General features: G+C 35.2%; 1 protein-coding gene across 2 annotated transcripts; it reads right to left on the bottom strand.

Moving 5' to 3' along the window:
• Positions 1 to 15,150: 15,150 nt before the first annotated feature.
• Positions 15,151 to 20,664, bottom strand: LOC104230236 (uncharacterized). 2 transcript variants are annotated; one of them, XM_009782992.2, is made up of 7 exons: positions 20,537 to 20,664; positions 20,118 to 20,470; positions 19,933 to 20,028; positions 17,763 to 17,803; positions 17,541 to 17,658; positions 16,912 to 16,992; positions 15,151 to 15,575 (listed from the first exon to the last, which is right to left on the bottom strand). In XM_009782992.2, exons 1-7 carry the CDS (start codon positions 20,586 to 20,588, stop codon positions 15,519 to 15,521), a joined length of 798 nt encoding a protein of 265 aa, XP_009781294.1. In that variant the 5' UTR covers positions 20,589 to 20,664; the 3' UTR covers positions 15,151 to 15,518. The 2 variants fall into 2 exon arrangements, with proteins under 2 accessions (XP_009781294.1, XP_009781295.1); XM_009782993.2 differs by having other exon boundaries at positions 20,118 to 20,455; positions 20,537 to 20,663.
• Positions 20,665 to 22,134: the final 1,470 nt, after the last annotated feature.

Below are 22,134 nucleotides of genomic sequence, written 5' to 3'. Positions count from 1 at the left end.
TTAATGGCGGTCGAATCTTATGGAGATTGCCTACGTATCATGACCCCGCATGAATCAGACCTTGCGTAGTTCGGACCAATAAACGATAAACAATAATAGATATTTTTTTCAATTTTCATATTAAAACAAACTGGGTTTCAAAGGTTTGAAGATGAATTACAAACTTGAAAATCAAACAACCCACATATTCTAATTAAAAGATTTACAACTCCAAAAACAAATGGTCGGCTTCCTTTCTCCGTCTGACAAATACAACCGAACGGTTATTTTTTGCAAATGCGGCCCCTTCCAAATTCCACATGAATTTTGAGGCCGGGGAGGATTATTCGAGTGAAAGTTCAAATTGCATTTCTCTTTTACTCTCAAAATGTTTCAAGTCTGTCCGCTCTCAAGTGTAAAAATCTGTTTTCTTTTAATGTTCAAATCGGGTCTCCTTCCCTCTTAATGTTCACGTCTAAAAACTCTCTCTCCAAAATCTTCCCTAAAATGTGTCAAATGACCCTATATATATAGCAAGACAAGTCTTCAATTTCCAACCCCAAATTATTCCCCCAATGGCATGCTTTGTCCCCACTATTAAATGTTTTCTTTATTTTAAACTTTGTCCCCCATGCCTACATTAAATAAATACATCCAACACAACCCATTACAATTTGTCCCTCATGCTTACATTAAATAAGTACAATATTCCTTCCCATTATGTTTTGTCTTGTCCCCCATTATATTAAACAAGTACATCAAAAATCTCACCTCATTATATTTTGTCCCACATGCTTAACATAAAGAATCAAAATAATATTCAATTACCAAACTACCCCTCTGAACTTATTGCAATTACCATTTTACCCCCGAATGTACTGCAATTTACCAAACTACCCCCTCAGCTCTAAACAATTAATTAATCATAACTTAACCAAAATATAGTCAAGATGACCAATTTCTCAACAATCTTCAACAACAACTCACATGAATACGATGAACAACACAACTCAAAATTAACAGAATGAATTAACCATATCGGGAACCAATCCTGGTTAATTTAGACCATGAATGTATGAGCAAGGATATAACAATATGCATGATTCAAATTAAATCAACAAATCAACACAAACATAAACTCACATTAAATCACTGGATTAAACATGAACTTCAAACAAAGATGAACATGAACTAAATCTATTTTTAAACAACAAACATGACGGATTAAATGATTCAAACAACATTAATAATTTCTGGAAAATACATAACAACATGAAACAAATTGAAGAAATAATTAATTAAATTTCAATTTGAATCTAACAAACATTAAACTAACAAATATTCACTTAAACAACAATACAAACATGAAGTAAACATGAAAAACAACTAATTAACTTCCATTTGAGATCTGCAAATTAATTCAACAAAAACACATGAACATGAACAAAACAAAAATCAAATATCTAACCATAGACATGAACAAAACAAACATTCGCCGATTTTAGATTCGAAAAATATCCAAACAAAATACAGACAAAATAAAACTCAAAAACTACTAACCGGAGATGAATAACGACGAATTCGATTGTATGGACTGTTTCGACAAACCTCGAATGGGAATAAATCTGTCTGGACTCAACGACAAACTCAACGACGAACTCAAAACTACGCTCGACGACCTCGACTAAAACTCGACCAAACAAAATGGTTGAATCTTGTTTTGGGACTGGCGACGAGAAGAAGATGAAGAAGGCGTTGGACGTAGCAACTGCTACAGTGACGACGAAGGAGCTGGACGGTAGCAGCGTGCCGCGAAACAGAAGCAGCTGCGTTTGGTTGTGGCGAACAAGATGAAGGTGAGGCAGCAGCTCGGAGACGGCTTGGCCATGGCGATGCTCGAGCTTTGAAGAAGACGAAGTGAGGCAGCAACTCATCGATGACAGAGGCAGCTGTTCATCGAGCTCCGACTCGAGCAGCCATGGACGTTGCAAGCAGAAGCAGGAACTAGCTTCATGGACGACGCAACTGGAGCGAGGACACAGGAGCAGCTGGAATGGAGTAGCAACGACGGACTGGTTATGGAGGTGAAGGGGTTAGCCATGGAGGGAGTGGCCGTGAGGGAGTCGGACAGGTGTTTGGGTGGTGGTGTTTGGACGTGAGGGAGTCCGGACTGGTGGTTTCGCGGTGGGAAGGTGATGGGTGGTGGACGCAGAAGAAGCCATGGGAGGCAGCCATGGTTAGCTCGGGTTGAAGGTTTTGGAGAGGAAGAAGATGGAGGGGGGCGGGTAGTTTTTTAGGTTTTTTAGGGTTTTTTGGTTTGTGTTTTGTTTTGTGTTGGACAAAAAATGAAGAAGGGGTGTTGAGTTAATGGGTTAATGGGGCGTACCGGGTCGACCCAGTCTGTAGTGGACTGGGTCATGGAGAAGATTGGGCAATTATTTGGGCCTGAGGTTGAAATTTGAAGAAGTGACCCAATCCGATTTTTCTTTGTATTTTTGTTATTTTTTCTTCTTTTATTTTCTAAAACTAAATTATAAAAGTACTTAAATTATTATTAAGAACTAAATTAAGTTATAAAAGCGCAAATTAACTCCCAATAACAATTAACGCACAATTAAGTAATAATTAAGCATAAAATTGTATATTTGGACATTAAATGCTAAAAATGCAAACGATGCCTATTTTTGTAATTTTTAATTTTTGTAAAACAAATTTAATTACTAACAATTGTAGAATTAAATCCTACATGCAAAATGCGACATATTTTTGTATTTTTTATTAATTTAGCAAATAAACACGCACAGACAAATACAAATAATTATTCAAAATATCACAAAATATCACAAAATTGCACACCAAAGAAAAATCATTTTATTTTTGAATTTTTTGGGAGTAATTCTCATATAGGGCAAAAATCACGTGCTTACAGCTGCCCCTCTTTGCCCGGAGACACGAAGGGTTTTCGTGCAAAGATAAAGCGAGCGATTTTTGCCCATCCGAGTACTCCGTTGAAGCATTTTTTGAAAAAGATTTGACCGAACCTTTGCTTCAAAGGTTTCCTACATATCCTGGGCTAAACAGGAATCAGGTCAATGTAGTTCGAGAAATTTTGGTAGCTGGGACTACCGTTGGACTGCAATGTTACTGTTGTTGCATGTTATTACTACTGCTTACCGATCTCCTTGTTACACCGTGCTTAAAAAAAACAAGAAGCTAGGCTAGAGTACAATTTGTTTTTGTTGCCTTGCTTCCTTGTCTGCTTGCATTTCTTTCGGTGCTTTACTTCTTTTGACACATGTACTTGAGTTTGTACTGTGACCTCTTGTTGCAACCTTCTGTTTCCCGGTGCCGGGGAATTTTATTGTTTCCTGCTGGGGATTCCTATTGTAACCCTCTGTTTTATTGTCCTCTGACTTGATTTTGAAATGTATGCCTCTGTTATCTGGGCGGGCTCCCAATTTTAATACTTGAAAATTAAAGACTTGAAATGTATGCCTCTGTTATCTGGGCGGGCTCCCAAGTTCAAAAGTTGAAGTTAATAAATATACTCACAAACATTTTGCAAGCCAAGTCCATCTTCTTAGTCATCTTTTCTTCTGCCCATATTGATACTCTGTGAAAAGTTTCATTTGCCTTTTTTCTCCGTTCATAAAACTACTCTCCTAGCTTTTCTTGGATGGAATCTAACATTCTTAAAATAGGCATTTCTCTCCCTTTTAGTAAAACGGAATTCATTGATTCTACCATATTTGTTGTTAGCATATCATAACGTCGCCGTGGGAACCACGATCGAGCCCATCTCTCGGGAGGCTCTTCCACTATGTAATTGTATATTTTCTTGTCAATACTTTTGAGTTGGGACATTAACTGACCTTGCAGCATTTTGAAAAAGATTTATTACCGTGGCCTTTGCATGTCTTTGCTTTAAATTTTTCTCAAAGTGATAGAGGCAGATACCATGGTGAACTTCAGAAAAAACTTTTCTAATACCATTTTGCGATCGATTGGTTTCTATCTGACAAGAAAACCAGTTTACGACGGACTTGAATAGCTTTTCTCATTTCTCCGAAGAACCAAATGTATGCCTCATTGTTTTCTGAATCTGCTACACCAAAACATAGAGGAAAGATTTTATTGTTTGCATTCTTTGATATAGCAACAAATAGAACACCATGATATTTTGACTTCAAAAACGTTGCATCTATTGCAATAAGGGGTCTACAGTAGGACCAACTAGCTACTGATATCGCAGGAGTGAAGAACAAGTAAGTAAATTTGTACATTGAAACACAAAAAAACAAATCATAAGGTGTGAAGTTTTTCAAATAGTAACATTTGAAACTTCAGGCTGATGGTTAGTATTATTTTGCTTACCTATTCTGTGCATCTCTTTTTATGCGTGTGTATGTTCCTGGGTTTTTGGCCACCATCATGTGTAGGTATGAAGAAAGAATCTGGTAGTTCTCTTCAAGTGTTCCCCTTATGCAAGCAACAACTTTTTGAATAGCACGCCATGCCTTGTGATAACCAATGTCAATTCCAAATTTCTTTTTCATTTCATTTTCTACAAAGGCTGGTGTAACCTCTATCTTTTTGTCTCGAACATGTTCTATAATTTGTTCACTTATAAAATTTGATGTAGCATGCTTGTGATCTGATTTTCTTGCATCAACCGAGCATTCATGGATGCTATGATATTTTTTCACCCTGAATAATGTGGAATTTTTTATTCTGGTAGCACGTACATTCCAACCACATTTGTCCACGATGCATTTCAACTCGTATCTCTTGGAACATGATCTAACAACAGTGAATTCAACTTTTTGATTTATCTCCAAGCTGCGAAAAAATTTAGTCATGTTTTGTTTGTTCTCAAAGATTGATCCAACTCTTACTTCCTCAGGCAACGCATCGTGCCTAAGTATTTTACATGGTGAGATTCTTTCACCTTTCTCCTCACTCTTTTTCTTGATTTCTGAGAAGCACAAGAACTTTCAGCAATTTCTTCAATTCTATGTGATGTTATCGGTATAAGCTACATGTTTACTTCATCTTCACTGTTGTTTATCATTGCAGAAGGTGAAACAAAGCTTTGTTGGATTGTGTGTTGGTTGTCAATTTGCATTATTAGTTGTCCTTCTTCTTCTTGGTCATCGACAAACTGGTATGAATTTATTGGAGGAGGGGGTAATTGTTGCAGCACTATGTATTCTGAAGCAGCTGTAATGTTAGAAGGTTGTTGCCCATTGTCTACTTCCATTATTGGCACTCATACTTCATGTTGATAGTCAGCAAAAAGTTCTGAATCTATCGCATATGCAAGAGATTGGTTGAATGCTGCTGATTCTGAAGGTTGTATTTTTTCGATGACGAAATGACAATTCTTGTAGGCTGAATCAGTTGTAAGAAAATGTATACACGTATTGAGTTCTTCATCTGAAGTTACAAGCATTCCTTTGCTTGTATTTAGTTTGATATCAAACCATACTTTTAATGCATATCTGGTTGAATCAATATTTGCAACTTCACTAATTTTATTAAGGAAAGTATTGAATGATATGTCCTTATTAAGTAGAACAAGTTTTGTATCATGATCCAAGTATTTGAAATCAGGATTCCAACTCCCATTGAAAGTTATAACAATGCAAATCGAACTCATCCTGCAGATTCATGTTTAGTGGCAAGTATTAGGAAAGTGAACAGAAGAATTTTTTAGGTTGTTTGTGCTGAAGTTTTTACAAATAAACTAAATCACTTAGGCATCTTCTGCTGAAGTTTTTTTTTGGAAAAAGATGTATGACATAATTAATGAATCCTGCAAAGAAACTTTGACTTATAAGTGCTAAAGTTTTTAGAGATAAGCTTAATAACTTCAGCATATTAGCTGAAGATTTTTTATGATGGTGATTCATCAATGCAGGGGAAAAAACTTCAGCACCTAGGCCGAAGTTTTTTTGGTGCAATATGGTTTTTTAATTTAGCCAATATATGAGGAAAACTTTAGCCCTCCTGCTTAAGTTTTTAAGTAATAACTAAAAAACTTCAGCACCTAGGCCGAAGTTTTTTTGGTGCAATATGATTTTTTAATTTGGCCAGTGTAGGAGGAAAACTTCAGCCCTCCTGCTTAAGTTTTTAAGTAATAACTAAAAAACTTCAGCACCTAGGCCGAAGTTTTTTTGGTGCAATATGATTTTTAAATTTAGCCAGTGTAGGAGGAAAACTTCAGCCCTCCTGCTTAAGTTTTTAAGTAATAACTAAAAAACTTCAGCACCTAGGCCGAAGTTTTTTTGGTGCAATATGATTTTTTAATTTAGCCAGTGTAGGAGGAAAACTTCAGCCCTCCTGCTTAATTTTTTAAGTAATAACTAAAAAAATTCAGCACCTAGGCCGAAGTTTTTTTGGTGCAATATGAAATTTTAACTTATGTTTTATGGTTTTTTACCCAGTGTACGAGGAAAACTTCAGCTTTTAATTATTGACAAAAAAACTTCAGCAACAAAACAATCATATAAAATTTAATATAATTTCTTCTTCGTTGTGTTATTTGCCAGCTCGTTAACTAAATAACTTCAGCTTAGAATGTTAAAATTCATCGTCAAATAGATTTAGAATTGCAAATTCAGCATATCAGTGAAGTTTGTCAAACAACTTCAATCAATCAATCAGAAAACATATAATTCAAAAACTATTTTGAATTCTGGAGATGAATTTGAATACTTACAATGTATTTGAATTTGAATGCGAGACGCGTTCTCAGGAGAGACCGACTGATGGAGGAGATACGGAGGAGATCTGGAATTTGAATCTGGGAATACGGAGGAGAGACAGACTCTTATATGTTTTGGAAGGGGTATAATTGTCATATTATTACGGATTTTTTGTTAGTTGGTTAGAAAATCAATAGTTTTTAAAAACATGGTATAGGTTAAAAGGTGGCATAAAAATAATGTACGACTACAAATCCTCCGAAATGCAATAGCCCTTTCTTCTTCTTTTAGTTGTGTCTTTGGGCTTCTATATTTAATTTAATTAACTCTTTCCAGTGTATTATACAATATTAAGTAAATAATAATAATAATAATAATAATAATAGTAATACTAATAATAATATTAAGTAAATAATAATAAGAATACCAATAGTAGCAATTGCAATAGTATAAATTGTAATACTAATAGTAATAACGATAAGAATAATTGTAATAGTGATTTAAATTTAATAATTGTAATGGTAATTGTAATAATAATAGTAGAATTGATAATGATAAAATAATAATAATACTAATAAAAATAAAATTGTTGGTGGTAGTCACAGTAATGATATTAACACTAATGCTAATACTAAATTAATATTAATATAAATACTAATAATAGTAGTAGTAACAAAAATAAGGTATTTAAATTATTAACTTAAAAGCTTAAGAAAATTAATTGGAAGAATAGAGGGACAAAATTGGATGTCAACATGCATAATTGTTGACTTGATATTTAGTTTGGACTCTTAAGATTTAGATTGAAAAAAGTGAAGTGATTTGTACAAATTCAAAGAAAGCCAAATACATATGTAACCCCCTAGAACTGTATATACTACCAACTTTTTGAACTTTAATTTATTTTTTAAGTCAATGGCTCTTGTGTGCATGTCACACAAAACTTACACTTCTGGATCTTAGCTGAAGCTTAATCAAATATTTGCATCCATTCACATGGTACCCAACAGTTACAACATCTTACATATTCTTTTTTTTTGATTTGCACCGGGTGTCCGAGTCTCTTCGAGCCCCGACTATTCCCGGGGGTGCACAGGCCCTCGGCAAGGAGTTTCCCGCAAGTGCACCACGGTTAATTCAGGTTTTACCCAGTCCGATGGCCTCAGAAATTGTTTGCACCCAGTGGGTTTCGAACTTGAGACCTTGAAAGGGAGCAAACCCCAAGGCTCAAGTCAATTGCCACCAGGCCAACCCCTGAGGGTTAACATCTTACATATTCTTCATAAATTTCATCAAGGTTTCTACACTTATTTGAGATTCTTGGTTATAGACTACTTCTGCATTACTTTTGAAAACCTATAGTTGAAACGTATTGTGGTTTTGGAAAATTTAGGAGGAATAAACATGTGAGAGTTGCAAACAAGCTACTTAACAATATTTTTGAAAGTTCAAAAGAAAGTTTTAATTATACTTTTATGACAATGAAAATGAGGTTGTAAAATTTTACCGCCTTAATTATGCAATTGGGCTCGGGTTAGCTCGGGCTAATCGTACTGGTGGAGAAAGAAGTTGGATTTTTTGATTTTTTCATCCTTGTTGTTTCACCTCACCTTTTACTATATTCTTATAATATCCCACTTAACTGAAAACATCAACCGAGAACAACCTTCTGTTATCTTTTCCATCACTTTCTACATGCTTTCCACCGTAGAACAACTCTTATTTTGAATTGCCAAATTAGTGGTTCGTGAAATGCTTTACATTCTACAGTTACCCGAAACTAATTTACTCCGCTAAGAGATTTATACTTTTATTGAAGAAACTAAACCATTAATAAAACAACAGAAAAGATATTAACTTGATTATTGAAACTAGAGATCAAATCTCATCTTTCCTGCCGGTTCTTGTTGTTCTCCTTCATTCACTCCCTGTGATCCCCCCTCCCCTTCCCGTCCTCTCAAAAAAGGAAAAAAAAAAAAAAAACTTTCTCTCTCTAACATGGGTTGGCCTTGCATATGAGGAATCTAGTGATATGAGTTGAATATGTGAGGTTTTGAACACAAAAAGAAAGAGAAATTTTTGGAGAAGGTCGGACGACTAATTAGTCAATTGTTTCTATTTTTTGAAGAGCTTGCTGGAAATTATCGAAAATAAAAAAATGAAGAAGAAGCAATGCACATGAGAAAAAGAAAGCTCCGTTAGAAAGTGATGGAAAAGTTAACGGAAGGATGTTCTCGGTTAAGTTCGAAAAACTTAAGGGATATTTTCAGTTAAGTGGGATATTATAAGGATGTAATAAAAGTTCAGGTGAAACAACATGGATAAAAAAGGTCAAAGACTCAAAGAAGTTGATTTAAAATATATTATCCTAGTTAACGGAATAAATGCGAGTGACAGTGAGATAAGTTTCTTACATATGATAACCAAGTATTAATACTTTACGAATCTACTTTTATTCTGAGAAAAGAAAAAAGGAATCTAACTGGCGGAACAGTACGAGACTCTGGCATATGTTCATTTGATCATGGATTTCATAATTCTTTGAATAAAACTTAAAATATATAAAACACAAGTTTTGAAGTAAAAAATATTTAAAAATAAAAAAACTACAAAACACATGTAATCGTCCGACTCCTAAAGTAAACAGCTGAGTGGAAAATAGAAATTCAGCTAGCGAGTCAAACACCATTAAAAAACAATCTTGTAAAGGCTACTGAATGTTATAAAATAAAGACTATAAAGTAAAGACAAGTATAGAGAGAAACTGATATATTATTCGAATTCAAACTGATGTACATAATGAACTGAAATCTCTTCTATTTATAGAAGAAAGGAAGCTGTTGTGTAAGCTGCTACTATACCAGATATGGATAATCGTCTACTGAGAGCAATGTTTATCCATAACAGAGTATTGAAAGGATAAACTTATTATACCCGGTATGGATAATCTTCTACCGGGGGTAATGTTTATCCATCACTGGGTACTGAAAGGGTAAGCTTATTATACCCGGTATGGATAATCTTCTACCGGGGAAAATATTTATCCATAACTGGGTACTGAAAGGATAAGCTTATTATACCTGGTATGGATAATCTTCTACTGGGAGTAATGTTTATCCATAACTGGGTACTGAAAGGATAAGCTTATTATACCCGGTATGGATAATCTTCTACCGGGGGTAATGTTTATCCATAACCGGGTATCGAAGTGATAAGCTTCTTCAGGAAGCTTATTTCCAATAGAGTACTTAAATAGATAAACATATTTACGGTGGAGTCCCATATGGATAAGCTTCTTCAGGAAGCTTATTTACAACGGAGTACTAAATGAACATCCATAATATAATATATTTATAACACTCCCCCTTGGATGTTCATTAAAAGATAATGTGCCTCATTAAAACCTTACTAGGAAAAACCACGTGGAAAAAAAATCCTAGTGAAGGAAAAATAGTACACATATTTAGTAGTACGCATTGCTGGCTGCCTCATTAAAAACCTTATAAGGAAAACCCTGTGGGAAAAACCTTAGTAAGGGAAAAAGAGTACAACGCGCATTTTACTCCCCCTGAAGAAAACCTTATTTCAAATATTTGAGTCTCCGCATTCCAATCTTGTATACCATATTCTCAAAAATTGATGTTGGTAAAGACAATCTGTTGGATTGTCACTTGAACTAATTTGATGCACATCAATGTCACAATTTTCCTGAAGATCATGTATGTAGAATAATTCTGGTGAAATGTTCTTCGTTCTATCTCCTTTTATAAATCCTCCCTTTAATAGTGCTATGCATGAAACATTGTCTCCGTATAATATTGTGGGTCTTTTATCACATTCCAACCCACATGTTTCTCGAATGAATCACTGATCTCAATCATATGCACTCCCTGCTTGCCGGTTTGAAATCGAGCTTTATGGGTATCGGATAAATAACCTGCATCTGCATTACCAATACGATCTGCACCACTTTTGTTAGCATTAGCAAGATAAATAAGTGCACCATCTACACCGAGATAGAGTATTTCAGGACCAAGGAGCTCCTCATCCTCTTCTAGAGGTTGGAACGGATCCTTATTCACTTCAAGTGATTGAATATTCATTGGTGTACTTAATGGGTACACTTTGTCCATGTAAAAGTATTTTTAAGACCCTCTTGGAGCTCTTCCGGAGTTCCAATAAGATTTATGTCACCAACATAAACAGCAAGTGTAACAAATTTTGATGACATTTTCTTTATAAAAATACATGGACAAATAACATAATTTATGTAACTTTCTTTCAGCAAATATTTACTGAGGCGATTATACCACACGCGCACAGATTGCTTTAAACCGTACAAAGATCTTTATAATTTGATCGAGTACATTTCTCAAGACTTTGAATTATATGCTTCGGGCATTTTCAATCCTTCAAGGATCTTCATATAGATTTAGCCAAATAAGTCATATAGGTTAAGACTTGTATCTAAATGGTATGACATCTTCAAATGTTTGGACTGCTAGTCCGATCCTCACAATCTTTTACAATATTGTGCACTATATTGTATTAAATATATCGTTGACGATCATTTTGTGTCAGTTCCGAAGCGACATAACTTGTGGAGATCTCATCACTTTCTTTATTTTCAGGTACCTGAATTTTTTCGGGAGTTTCATGAAATGTTATGTCGTGGGCTCTTCTAGAGCTTATTTCCTCCTCATTATGAGCATTTTGATCATTAGCTCCTACTATTTTTCAAGGATTGTTACCTTTGGAACTGATTGTTCTACCACGCTTCATGCGTACAGTAAATTTTATCCTTCAGGGACTTTAATTTTAATAGGAGCATTTGCAGTTGAAATATGATATTTAATTTTGGATCAGCAAATGCTTCTGGCATTCGACTTGAATTATCTTCTAAGTGAGGATCATGATAATTCGATTCATATAGCATACTTTTCAACTGTTTATTCCATCCCCAAAATGTTAGAAAAACTAACATATATCCCCAATCATCTTTGGGAAATATATCTTTGTGTATTATGGTAGAGAAATTAATCATATACCACGCAACAAAAGATAGTAAAAATATTTGGTTTCTGATCCTAAACCAATTGTGAAGGGAGGACTTATCATATATTGTTGATCTGATGCATACAAGTGCTGCTATATGCAATTTAGAAAATCTTAGACCAACACATGAAGCTTTGTTCTCATAAGCAATGGTTTAGCCATTAATAGGAGGTATTCAATGCTAAACCAGCTTGGATATAAACCAGCATTATCAAGATGAACTGTCTTGATTTCATAATCTGAAAATTATGCTCTTAATCGAGAAAAGCAATTCCAAATGCCAAACTGCAGGTTGACAATAATTACACATGTAACCATCTCATATATGCACCTATAAGTGGTTCACATGATAGGTGAACGGGCCCATATTCACCTTTTATATATTTCAGAATCAGGGGTCTTAGTCCCAACTTTAGCTGGTATAATCAATTCATTATGAGAACAAGCAACACATGAGAATTCCTGAAGAATCTTCTAGTTCTTTAGTATATGCTTATCTGAATTCTCAAATAGCTCATTTAAAAATGGCAAATGAAAACTTCAAGTTTATCATGTCATGTGTTATCTCTTAGTAAACTTCTGGTTTACTATGGCATAAACTTTTGCTTTAGTAAACTTCTGGTTTACTGTGATACATGATATAGTACAAATTAAAGAATAAGGCAGGTAACTTCTCACATACATATTATTTTACCCCCTATGATTGTGGAAACATGAAGATTATCAATCTTCCAATCATTTGTAGTCTCAATATGATAGCCATTTGTATTAGTAAACTTCAGGTTTACTACAACATATGTTTTGACCATAATCATATAATATGAATGACATATTTGTATATAAGCTCTTCGAGAGCCTTCATTTATTATCCACAATCTAATATTTATCTGGCACTACTGGTGTCATGTATTCTTTAGGCAAACATTTAGCTCTTCAGGAGTTGTTGATACATTTTGTACTATCAAATATTGCTCAGACACTGCTGGTGTCATGAGAGAAAATCACAATCAAATAAACAATGTAAAACAATTGTTTAAGCACACGAAAACTCCTCTTCATAATATTTTTCCACTTCAGGAGGCAATTTCAATTGTGTTACTTCTTCAGGAGCAAATTTAAAATACGAAATATTGAGTATATATTCTCTCAATTATATTAACTCTTCTGGAGGTGAATTGTAATGTATTCACATCAAGAGCGCGTTCATATTTACCCGACTTATTAGTATTGTCACATTCACTTCAGGGAATGGATTAATATTATCAAAAGTTCTCATCCTTCAGGAAATCGAACATAATTATCTGAATGCGCATTAATCACATCAAATTGTGATGCCTCAACTTCTTTTAAAATATTTACTACTTCAGGAGCAAATCGAGGCGTGCATTTAATATAGAGAATATTTATGTAGCTTATCTTCAATTGTAACCATAGAAAGCCTAAATTATCACTTCTGGTGATCATAGGCATATACCACTTCTGGTAGTTAACAAAATATAATTACAATGAGATATATGAAATATAACCACTTCTTGTGGTTGTATATTTCTTGCAAACTCTGCTAGAGTTTAAGTTGATCTAATAATGTTATCCATATTCTTCAAAATGACATAAACAAGATATATTATAGTAAACATCATTATCAAATCATAATTTTTCTTTATGTACAACAATTACATAACCATACTATCTATTACAAATAACAAAAATTAAAATATTTACATTTCTACAGATTCACCACCGATTACATGACTTGTTTCTCCTTCTGGGAGTGGAAGGTAATCAGTTACATCCAAATGCATGAAGTCTAAATTATCTTTAGAAATAAAATTTGCTTCAACATTTTTCTCTGTCTTCTTTAGGGAGGCTTGATAAAGCTCAACCAGGTGCTTTGGCGTACGACAGGTACGTGACCAGTGCCCTTTTTCTCCACATCTATAGCATGCATTTTCTGCATTTGGTGCTTGCACCGCTTCATGCTTTTGTTCCTTCCTTTTCCACTGCTGGTGGTGAGGAGTGTTCTTTGGTGCATTATTATTACCATAATTAGAGTTTCTTTCTCGACCACGACCATGACCACGACTGGGGCCACGACCTTTTCCACGTTTAGCCTGGTGGAAGTTCGTCTCATTCACTTCAGGGAATGGACAAGAACCAATAGGTCGGCTTTCATGATTTTTCATTAATAGCCCATTATGTTGCTCTGCTATAAGAAGATGTGAGATAAGTTCAGAATACTTTTTAAATCCCATCTCTCGATATTGCTGCTGCAGGAGCATATTCGAGGCATGAAAAGTGGTGAAAGTTTTCTCCAACATATCATGATCAGTAATATTATCACCACATAACTTCAATTGGGAAATAATTCTGAACATAGCAGAATTATACTCACTGATAGATTTAAAATCTTGTAGCCTTAGATGAGTCCAATCATATCGTGCCTGTGGAAGAACGACCATCTTCAGGTGGTCATATCTATCTTTCAAATTATTCCACAGTATGACTGGATCTTTAACAGTAAGATATTCCATTTTCAGGCCCTCATCAAGGTGATGGCGTAGGAATATCATTGCTTTGGCACGGTCTTGGTTTGATGCCTGATTTTTGTCTTTGATGGTGTCTGCCAGACCCATCGCATCAAGATGAATTTCAGCATCAAGCACCCAAGACATGTAGCTTTTGCCCGATATATCCAGGGCTACAAATTCAAGTTTAGAAAGATTTGACATTATTTAGGAAAAGAAAGTTCTTACCTCAGATACTTTCAAAATATTTGCTCGAGATGGCAGAGTCTCGTGCTGATAACGTGTTATAAAATAAAGACTATAAAGTAAAGACAAGTATAGAGAGAAACTGATATATTATTCGAATTCAAACTGATGTACATAATGAACTGAAATCTCTTCTATTTATAGAAGAAAGGAAGTTGCTGTGTAAGCTGCTACTATACCAGATATGGATAATCGTCTACTGAGAGCAATGTTTATCCATAACGGAGTATTGAAAGGATAAGCTTATTATATCCGGTATAGATAATCTTCTACCCGAGGTAATGTTTATCCATAACTGGGTACTGAAAGGATAAGCTTATTATATCCGGTATGGATAATCTTCTACCGGGGAGAATATTTATCCATAACTGGGTACTGAAAGGATAAGCTTATTATTCCCGATATGGATAATCTTCTACCGGGAGTAATGTTTATCCATAACTGGGTACTGAAAGGATAAGCTTATTATACCCGGTATGGATAATCTTCTACCGGGGGTAATGTTTATCCATAACCGGGTATCGAAGTGATAAGCTTCTTCAGGAAGCTTATTTCCAATAGAGTACTTAAATAGATAAACATATTTACGGTGGAGTCCCATATGGATAAGCTTCTTCAGGAAGCTTATTTACAACGGATTACTAAATGAACATCCATAATATAATATATTTATAACACTGAATAATTAGTTGAATATATTGTCCTGCTCTAACACTAAAACAATATGGGCAGGCGCTGCTTCTTAGATTTAACTGTCTAAATTCTAAAACTAACAAGGGATAGACAACCATCTAACCTATAACAATAATTGCCATGAGGAAAGTGGTCTATATAACTGTACAGATCTGCAATACATAGATCAGTGAAAATTTCAATCTCAAATTGGGTAACATAGCATGTAAAACACACACAACATAAAATTTCTTGATTTGAGCTTTACTTTCCAAGTTTTCTCCTCAACTTCGAATGTTGGGTTTGTTGTTGCCATAACCTCAGCTCCATGTTATCAAGCCCTCTCTTGTATCAACAATGCTTCAAGCTCTTCTCTTTGACGCTCCAAATCCTGGGGATTGCGATTATTAATATGATTTCAGGAATGGTTGTTTGTAACAAATTATATGTGATACAAAAATAAATTGCAACCACAATATAAGTATGAAGAAACATAATTTTATTGATAAAATGATGCGGTTACAATTTTGTTTGTTTCCTTGATTCTTCCTCCGAATTGTTCTCTGTGCTTCGAGGGCTGGATCAGCATATTCTCGAATATAGGATGATACGGACCTCTCTGGATTATTTAATTTCCATGAAAGTCGATCAATGTATGAATATTCTTCTTGAAGTACTTGATTATCAAGAAGAACATCTATTGATCACGACATTATTTTATGCCTTGATCCATTTGTGAATATCTCGAGATTTATGAGATTTTTTTTAGACGCCTCTTCAAGGGAATATGTATCCTTTTATATAGGTGTGTGTTAGGGTTTAGGGTAGAGTAACCTCCAAAAAACCCTGATAGACTCCTAAGATATCAAGAGTCTTATAGTATCTTGAATTTAGAATTTGTCTTGATCCTTTAAAATTTCGATGTCTACAATGGCGAAAAGGAAATAAACAATTGGGCCAATGTCACCGCTAGGGTAATAGGAATGGATCAAGCAAGGGAGGAGCTAGAGTACTAGGTATAGGTTCGGACAAACAAATTAGCTTTTGCTTAGATCCTGTATTTGTATAGGAAATCCATTAAATATGCATTAATATGTAATTGTGAACCAGTAACTAAGATGAGTTATGATTCGGTGGCAAGTTCAGAACACATAAACTTCAAAACCTGGCTCCGCCTCTGGTCAAGAAACATTATAGTTACTACTTGCTCTAGTGATATCACACAGTAGGCAATGTTTGAAAAATTGGCTGGCTGCAAGTATATACCATTTTTCTTTTACTACAGAAAATCGCTGAACCAAATCCACTTTCATCCAGTTGTAAGCTTAATCTATACATGGTTACAACAACAAGGTTCATGACTAATCTGGCTCTCTCCCTATCTTTTCTCTATTAATATTGTTTCTAAATGATAACTGTTATGTTGTACTAGAATCTGCATTACTAATTTGTTTTAACTAAAGTAGGTGATGCAGAGTGAGTGATCCTAGGGTTTTAAGGGCTGAATATTTTGGAAGGTCGGATTTAGACTCTTTGGAGAAAATTAAGACGAGTGATAGCAGCAAAAAAACAGAGAACCAGAGAAGACGAAAATAAGAACAAATTTAGAGAGCAAGACCCATGCCAGGCCTGGAGAAGGATCAGATATCTGACTCTCACTCTGGTGTTCGGCTCAAGGTACGCTTCCAAACTGACAAGAGGGTTAAATACATGACTTCATGGATTACCTGCAGATCCTTAATGGCTTGCTCCCTGGAGATTTCTTTCGCCTGGCGAGCACGTTTGATAAAGCCAAAGCACAATATTCCCTAGAAGTAACATAAGTCGAGAAAAAACATAAGTAAAAGTCTAATGGATAATATGCTACCCCAAAAGGACTCAACGAGATGGACTCTAATAGCAGGTATGCAGCCAGAACATGCTTAGATATGATATAATTGAAGTTAAAATCAATGCTACAGAATGAAGATGCTCAAACAACAGGCTGTAATCTTTAACAGCACAATATATGTCATGGAGGCAAAGTAAACACACTTAAGATTTACTTGGACATGCAAATAAATGATGCTTAAGACCACTAGATGAATATTAGTTAGCATAGCTTCTGATAGCCTAACAGGTGCTCACTGCTTGCATTCTTGAAAGGAATTCTCCTGTCCGAAGCTAAAGACAATCTCCTAATGATATTGACATTTATCCGCCTCTATGGGAGGTGAGTGGGAATCAAAGAAGCAAGGCTGGGCATCATACCCTTGAGGTATTGTGTCATATCAATTATCAACTACAAGCTACAGCAGTATGGACCCTAGCAGACAAGTCATTGCCATGTAGCAGCCTGATGGTTTTGTGAACTTACTGATATAATGTAAATGGCACCACAGGTAAGAAGCAAGTAGCTAGCTATGTTCCGGACAAGAATGAGATCATTCCTATGCCCATAATCTTCAGGGTAAGCTCTGGTCATCACTGCAACACTAGAACAAACCCAGAAAGAGGAGAATGTGAGATCCGCCCCAAAAAACAACTATTCTGTTAAGCCTGATTTCAACAATTTCAGCAGGCCTAAAGTCTTACTTACAAGATCTGTAGCATGCCCCTTCCAGCTGAAAACTCCAACACCTACACAAGGTCATTGAAAGTTCATATCAGTACTATCTGTGCTCTTATTTATTGTGAAAGGTATTGGGTCAAAATGTGCAAGCAACTAGAAAGCATATTATAATAACAAAGTCACTGTCTGTTCAATAAAATAAGAATGTCACTGCATACCACATAGAAAGCATATAATGGAGCACCACATAGATGTTATCTATGCAGGAGGAGCCAGGAATCTATCAGTCACCTCTTCCTGCACTGGCCAGTAGCCATTGACAAATGGAGCATGTTCTATTGTATTTTTGGGTTAAATTGGGTCATGCCACAGAATTTGAGAGACGCGTACTTGAGTTGGAGTCTGGGGCAAGTTGATAAGTCTGTCAAAAAGATATGGATTATGATCCCTGCAATTATTTTTTGGTGTCTATGGAATGAGATAAACAAAAGATGTTTTGATGGCATCTCAACTCCAAACCACTCTCTTAAAGCCAAATGCTTAACCAATCTTTTTAGCTGGACAAAGTTGTCCCCAGTAGTTAGTACTGAACACTTTTTGGAGTTTATTAGCTCTCTTGTCCTAGATTGAGACATTGTATAGGGGCTAGCAACTCACTTTTGTTACTTTTATATATCTGCTTCTTGAAAATAGCTCCTTGTACTCTTGCATCTTCTTGATGCCTTTTAATACAACAATTTATTTCATCAAAAAAGAAACCATATAATTATTAGAATTTTGCACCTAAGAATATATGGAACCTTTCCAAGTTCGTTAAAATAATCAAGTGATATCTGGTTTATTAAATTTAATGTAAGACTATAAAGATGCCATAATACAAGTGACTGAATGCTTAATTGTGATGGAATAAGGCAAAGAATGACTTTGAGCATTAAAAGGACAGAAATTGAAAGGGGGGAAGGAACATCTCTTTTGCTACAGCAAGACAAACAATTGCATCTAAAGTAACTGCTAATTGCTGGTCAACCAAGGATATTTTGGTCATGGTTAGTACATCCTAGTACTGCTTATTTTCATGCCATGTTTCTCCTAAATATTAATACTGTTCATATATCTATCTAAATAAACAACAGGATTGGATTTCCAACATTATACAGCCCAAAAGGCCAAAGTGCATTCATCTTTAAACTTCCCAATCTCTAAACAATGTGTGGGGTTTACAATTCTTAGCTATCCTTTCTTGTGCTAGATAAACTACAAGTCTCCAACTGACATTCTTGCTTAATAAATCCCAGTCAAATCATAAACTCAACTTACCCCAAGAAAGGATTATCAATCTATTCTTGTTATAATTACAGGTCATACTATCAATGTAATCTTTGAGATCTCATATTGTCCTCTTGATCATTTGACTTCATGGTTAGGTTGAATCAAGCGAAACAGATTCGTATTCCTAGTCCCAAATTTAATTTCCAGAAAGGAAGCTCAATGATGCGGCAAGGAAGAGATAGTCTTATAATCTTATGTTTGCAGTTTACCAATGGGCTAACTATGTGTCAGGATGGGAAACTGGGCCTCTGTATAACTACGAGTCGAACGAGAATTAGATTATGGAAAATAGGATGATGCTTATGACCAGTTCAAGATCAAATCAAGAAAAACTTAATCCGGAAAAAGTTAATCTTTCTGATTACTTACAAAATAGTCCTAACAATAGAACATAGTTAGCAGATTTCTCTCAACCTTTGGAGAAAGAGAGCAAACTGAAAGTACTTATGTTCATTGTATAAGTTTTTCTTTTTCCTTTTTCTCTTTTCCTATGCAGTGGTACCATTGCTTATAGCATGTGCCATCCTCATGGTTGGGTGGCTCCCTACTATTACTTTTTGATGATTTATTTTCACAATTATGTCATAACTCTTTTGGTCACTCAGTTGTCTGTATTATTAGAAATGCAACAATTGATTTTAGCAAAGCTGCTTTGCAACATAATTACAGCTTCCTGCAGCATGTAGGATCATTTCTTGAATCATTACAGCTTTGATTTTGTGAATAAACATGAACAAATGCAAACACATACTAATAGCGGCACTGAAGTTGGAACAGTTCGAATTTACAATGTCCGATACGCAAACATATGTTTAATTGGTCATAATGTCAGCAAAAATCATAAGAAAAAGTAAGACATCACACAAACCTTCCAGAACTTGATGAAAAATCCCCACTCGGTCTCAGCAACAACCACAATAATCGCAATCACCACCGCATAACAGCGGAAAATTCCATCAAATACCTAGTGCATTTTCCAAAATTATCGCATTTACATAAATATTCACACAATACACAGATAGATTAGCACAAATACATGGGAGGAGGGCTTACGTCATAGCCATTCTTAAATGATCTTACGGCAGAGTAAACATTAACAGCAATGCAGAGAATAGCGGCTAACGCAGTAACAAAGCTGAATAATCTACAAGTCACTAGGAATGGGTCTGGTCCGGGTCGGACTCTAGTAGGTGAAATTGAACGACCGTCGCTAACCCTCTGCGTCGGTGAGCTCACTGTTCCTTCACCATCTCTCTCCATTTTTTTTCCAATTTCTCCAACTTCAAACTGCAAGTGTGTGGCCGATGATTTCAGGTGGGTTTTGAATCTTCTGCTTTCGAGGTTCTTCACCTGCTCGTCAAGATATTCGTTGTGACTGACACGTGTCTGTCCTGCATAAATGGAAACTGAAGTGTGAGTTAGCCTTGAGCGAGTTGTTTATTTTTTTTGTTTTGAGAAAGAATTTGTAGTACTTGTTTTAATTGCTTTTTGAATATAGTCGTCGGCTGTATTTTTGTTTTTCATTAAACAAAACACAGCTTTCCAATATGCAAACAACAATTAGAATTGCTCTTTTGTTCAAATATTATTTCATTTTTAGTAATAATGTTCAATACGATACTTGTAGCACAAATTGCAAAACCACGAATATACTAAAAAGGAAAAACATGAAGGTTTGGATTCATTTTGTACATGTGGCTATTATAAAAGCAGTACAATGACCATTGCTGGATATAACTGAACCTCACAATTCATAAATTAGATAATAATTAATCAAGGTGTTAGGCGTCTATCCATTATCAAGAACCTTGGTAGGCGTCGATTTTTTTTCTTTTATGATTTTATTATTTCTTTAATTTCTTGTGTGTATGAATGTCTTAATTATGTTTTTAGCAAGTTAGCATTTCAACTTAAACTAAATAGAGAATATTTAATGGAATTCATGTGATACCCAAAGCCGTAATCTTTTTAAAATGGACTATGACCGAAAAAATCAGGTGTTATGCGGAAGCTAGTAAAGTAAATATTGAACGACGATAAATTAGACAATAAAAGAGAAATATACCAAAAGAGACACAAACATTTAACGTGGTTCGATCAACTGACATACATTCACGGCGGAGATAAGCAATCCACTATATAAAAGAGAGTACACAATATCGAGAGAACAAACCTCACGAAGAGGCAAAACAAGTGACACACTAACAATTGTCCCTTAAAGTTCTCCCCATAAACACGACTCTCAAACCCCATATGGCTACATTGTGGATGTTACTGAATGACAAGAAAGGATTCTCAATTTATAGAAGTCTAAACCTTTTTCTATCAGAAAAGGGACTAGCCAAATATGGAAGAATTATATTTTCCTTCTAGGAAAAGAAAAACTCAATTATGGTAAATATGTTGTCATTTTATTCATGAGATAGTAAAACCAATTATGGTAAGAAAAACAATTCTCCCCCTTGGCCTGAATTTTCTGACAAAATAAACTTGATCCACCTTCTTCACATAGCATTCAACAGGGTCACATCTCCAAATCTCCACCACAAAGTCTGTCTCAACGTGCATAGCACACCGGTCAAATTTCTCAGACAAAAATTACGATTATCGTCAAATATGTTGCGGCTAGAACTGAGCCCGCCAAGATGAACCTGTCTTGAACATCGCTTTGATACTATTTGTTAGGACCGAAAAAACCAGGTGTCATGCGGAAGCTAGTAAAGCAAACCTTGAATGACGATAAATCAGACAATAAAAGAGAAATATACCAAAAGAGACACAAACATATAACGTGGTTCGGTCAACTGACCTACATCCACGGCGGAGATGAGCAATCCACTATATAAAAGAGAGTACACAATATCGAGAGAATAAACCTCACGAAGAGGCAAACACAAGTGATACACTAACACTTGTCCCGTAATGTTCTCCACCTAAATACGACTCTCAAACCCCATATGGCTACATTATGGATGTTACTAAATGAGAAGGAAAGATTCTCAATTTATAGAAGTCCAAACCTTTTTCTACCAGAAAAAGGACTAACCAAATATGGAAGAATTATATTTTT

This window comes from Nicotiana sylvestris, chromosome 1 (assembly GCF_000393655.2).
Source record: "Nicotiana sylvestris chromosome 1, ASM39365v2, whole genome shotgun sequence".
NCBI lineage: Eukaryota > Viridiplantae > Streptophyta > Magnoliopsida > Solanales > Solanaceae > Nicotiana > Nicotiana sylvestris.
The sequence above is the reverse complement of the archived record's forward strand: the minus strand, read 5'-3'. Positions and strand labels throughout refer to the sequence as shown.

Coding starts and splice junctions, on each gene's coding strand:
- LOC104230236 (XM_009782992.2), bottom strand. CDS start 20,588: ATGAAAAACAAAAATACAGCCGACGACTATATTCAAAAAGCAATTAAA. Junction 17,804..19,932: donor TTTTCATCAAGTTCTGGAAG/GTTTGTGTGATG, acceptor GACCTTGTGTAG/GTGTTGGAGTTTTCAGCTGG. Junction 15,576..16,911: donor AAGCCATTAAGGATCTGCAG/GTAATCCATGAA, acceptor CGCAATCCCCAG/GATTTGGAGCGTCAAAGAGA.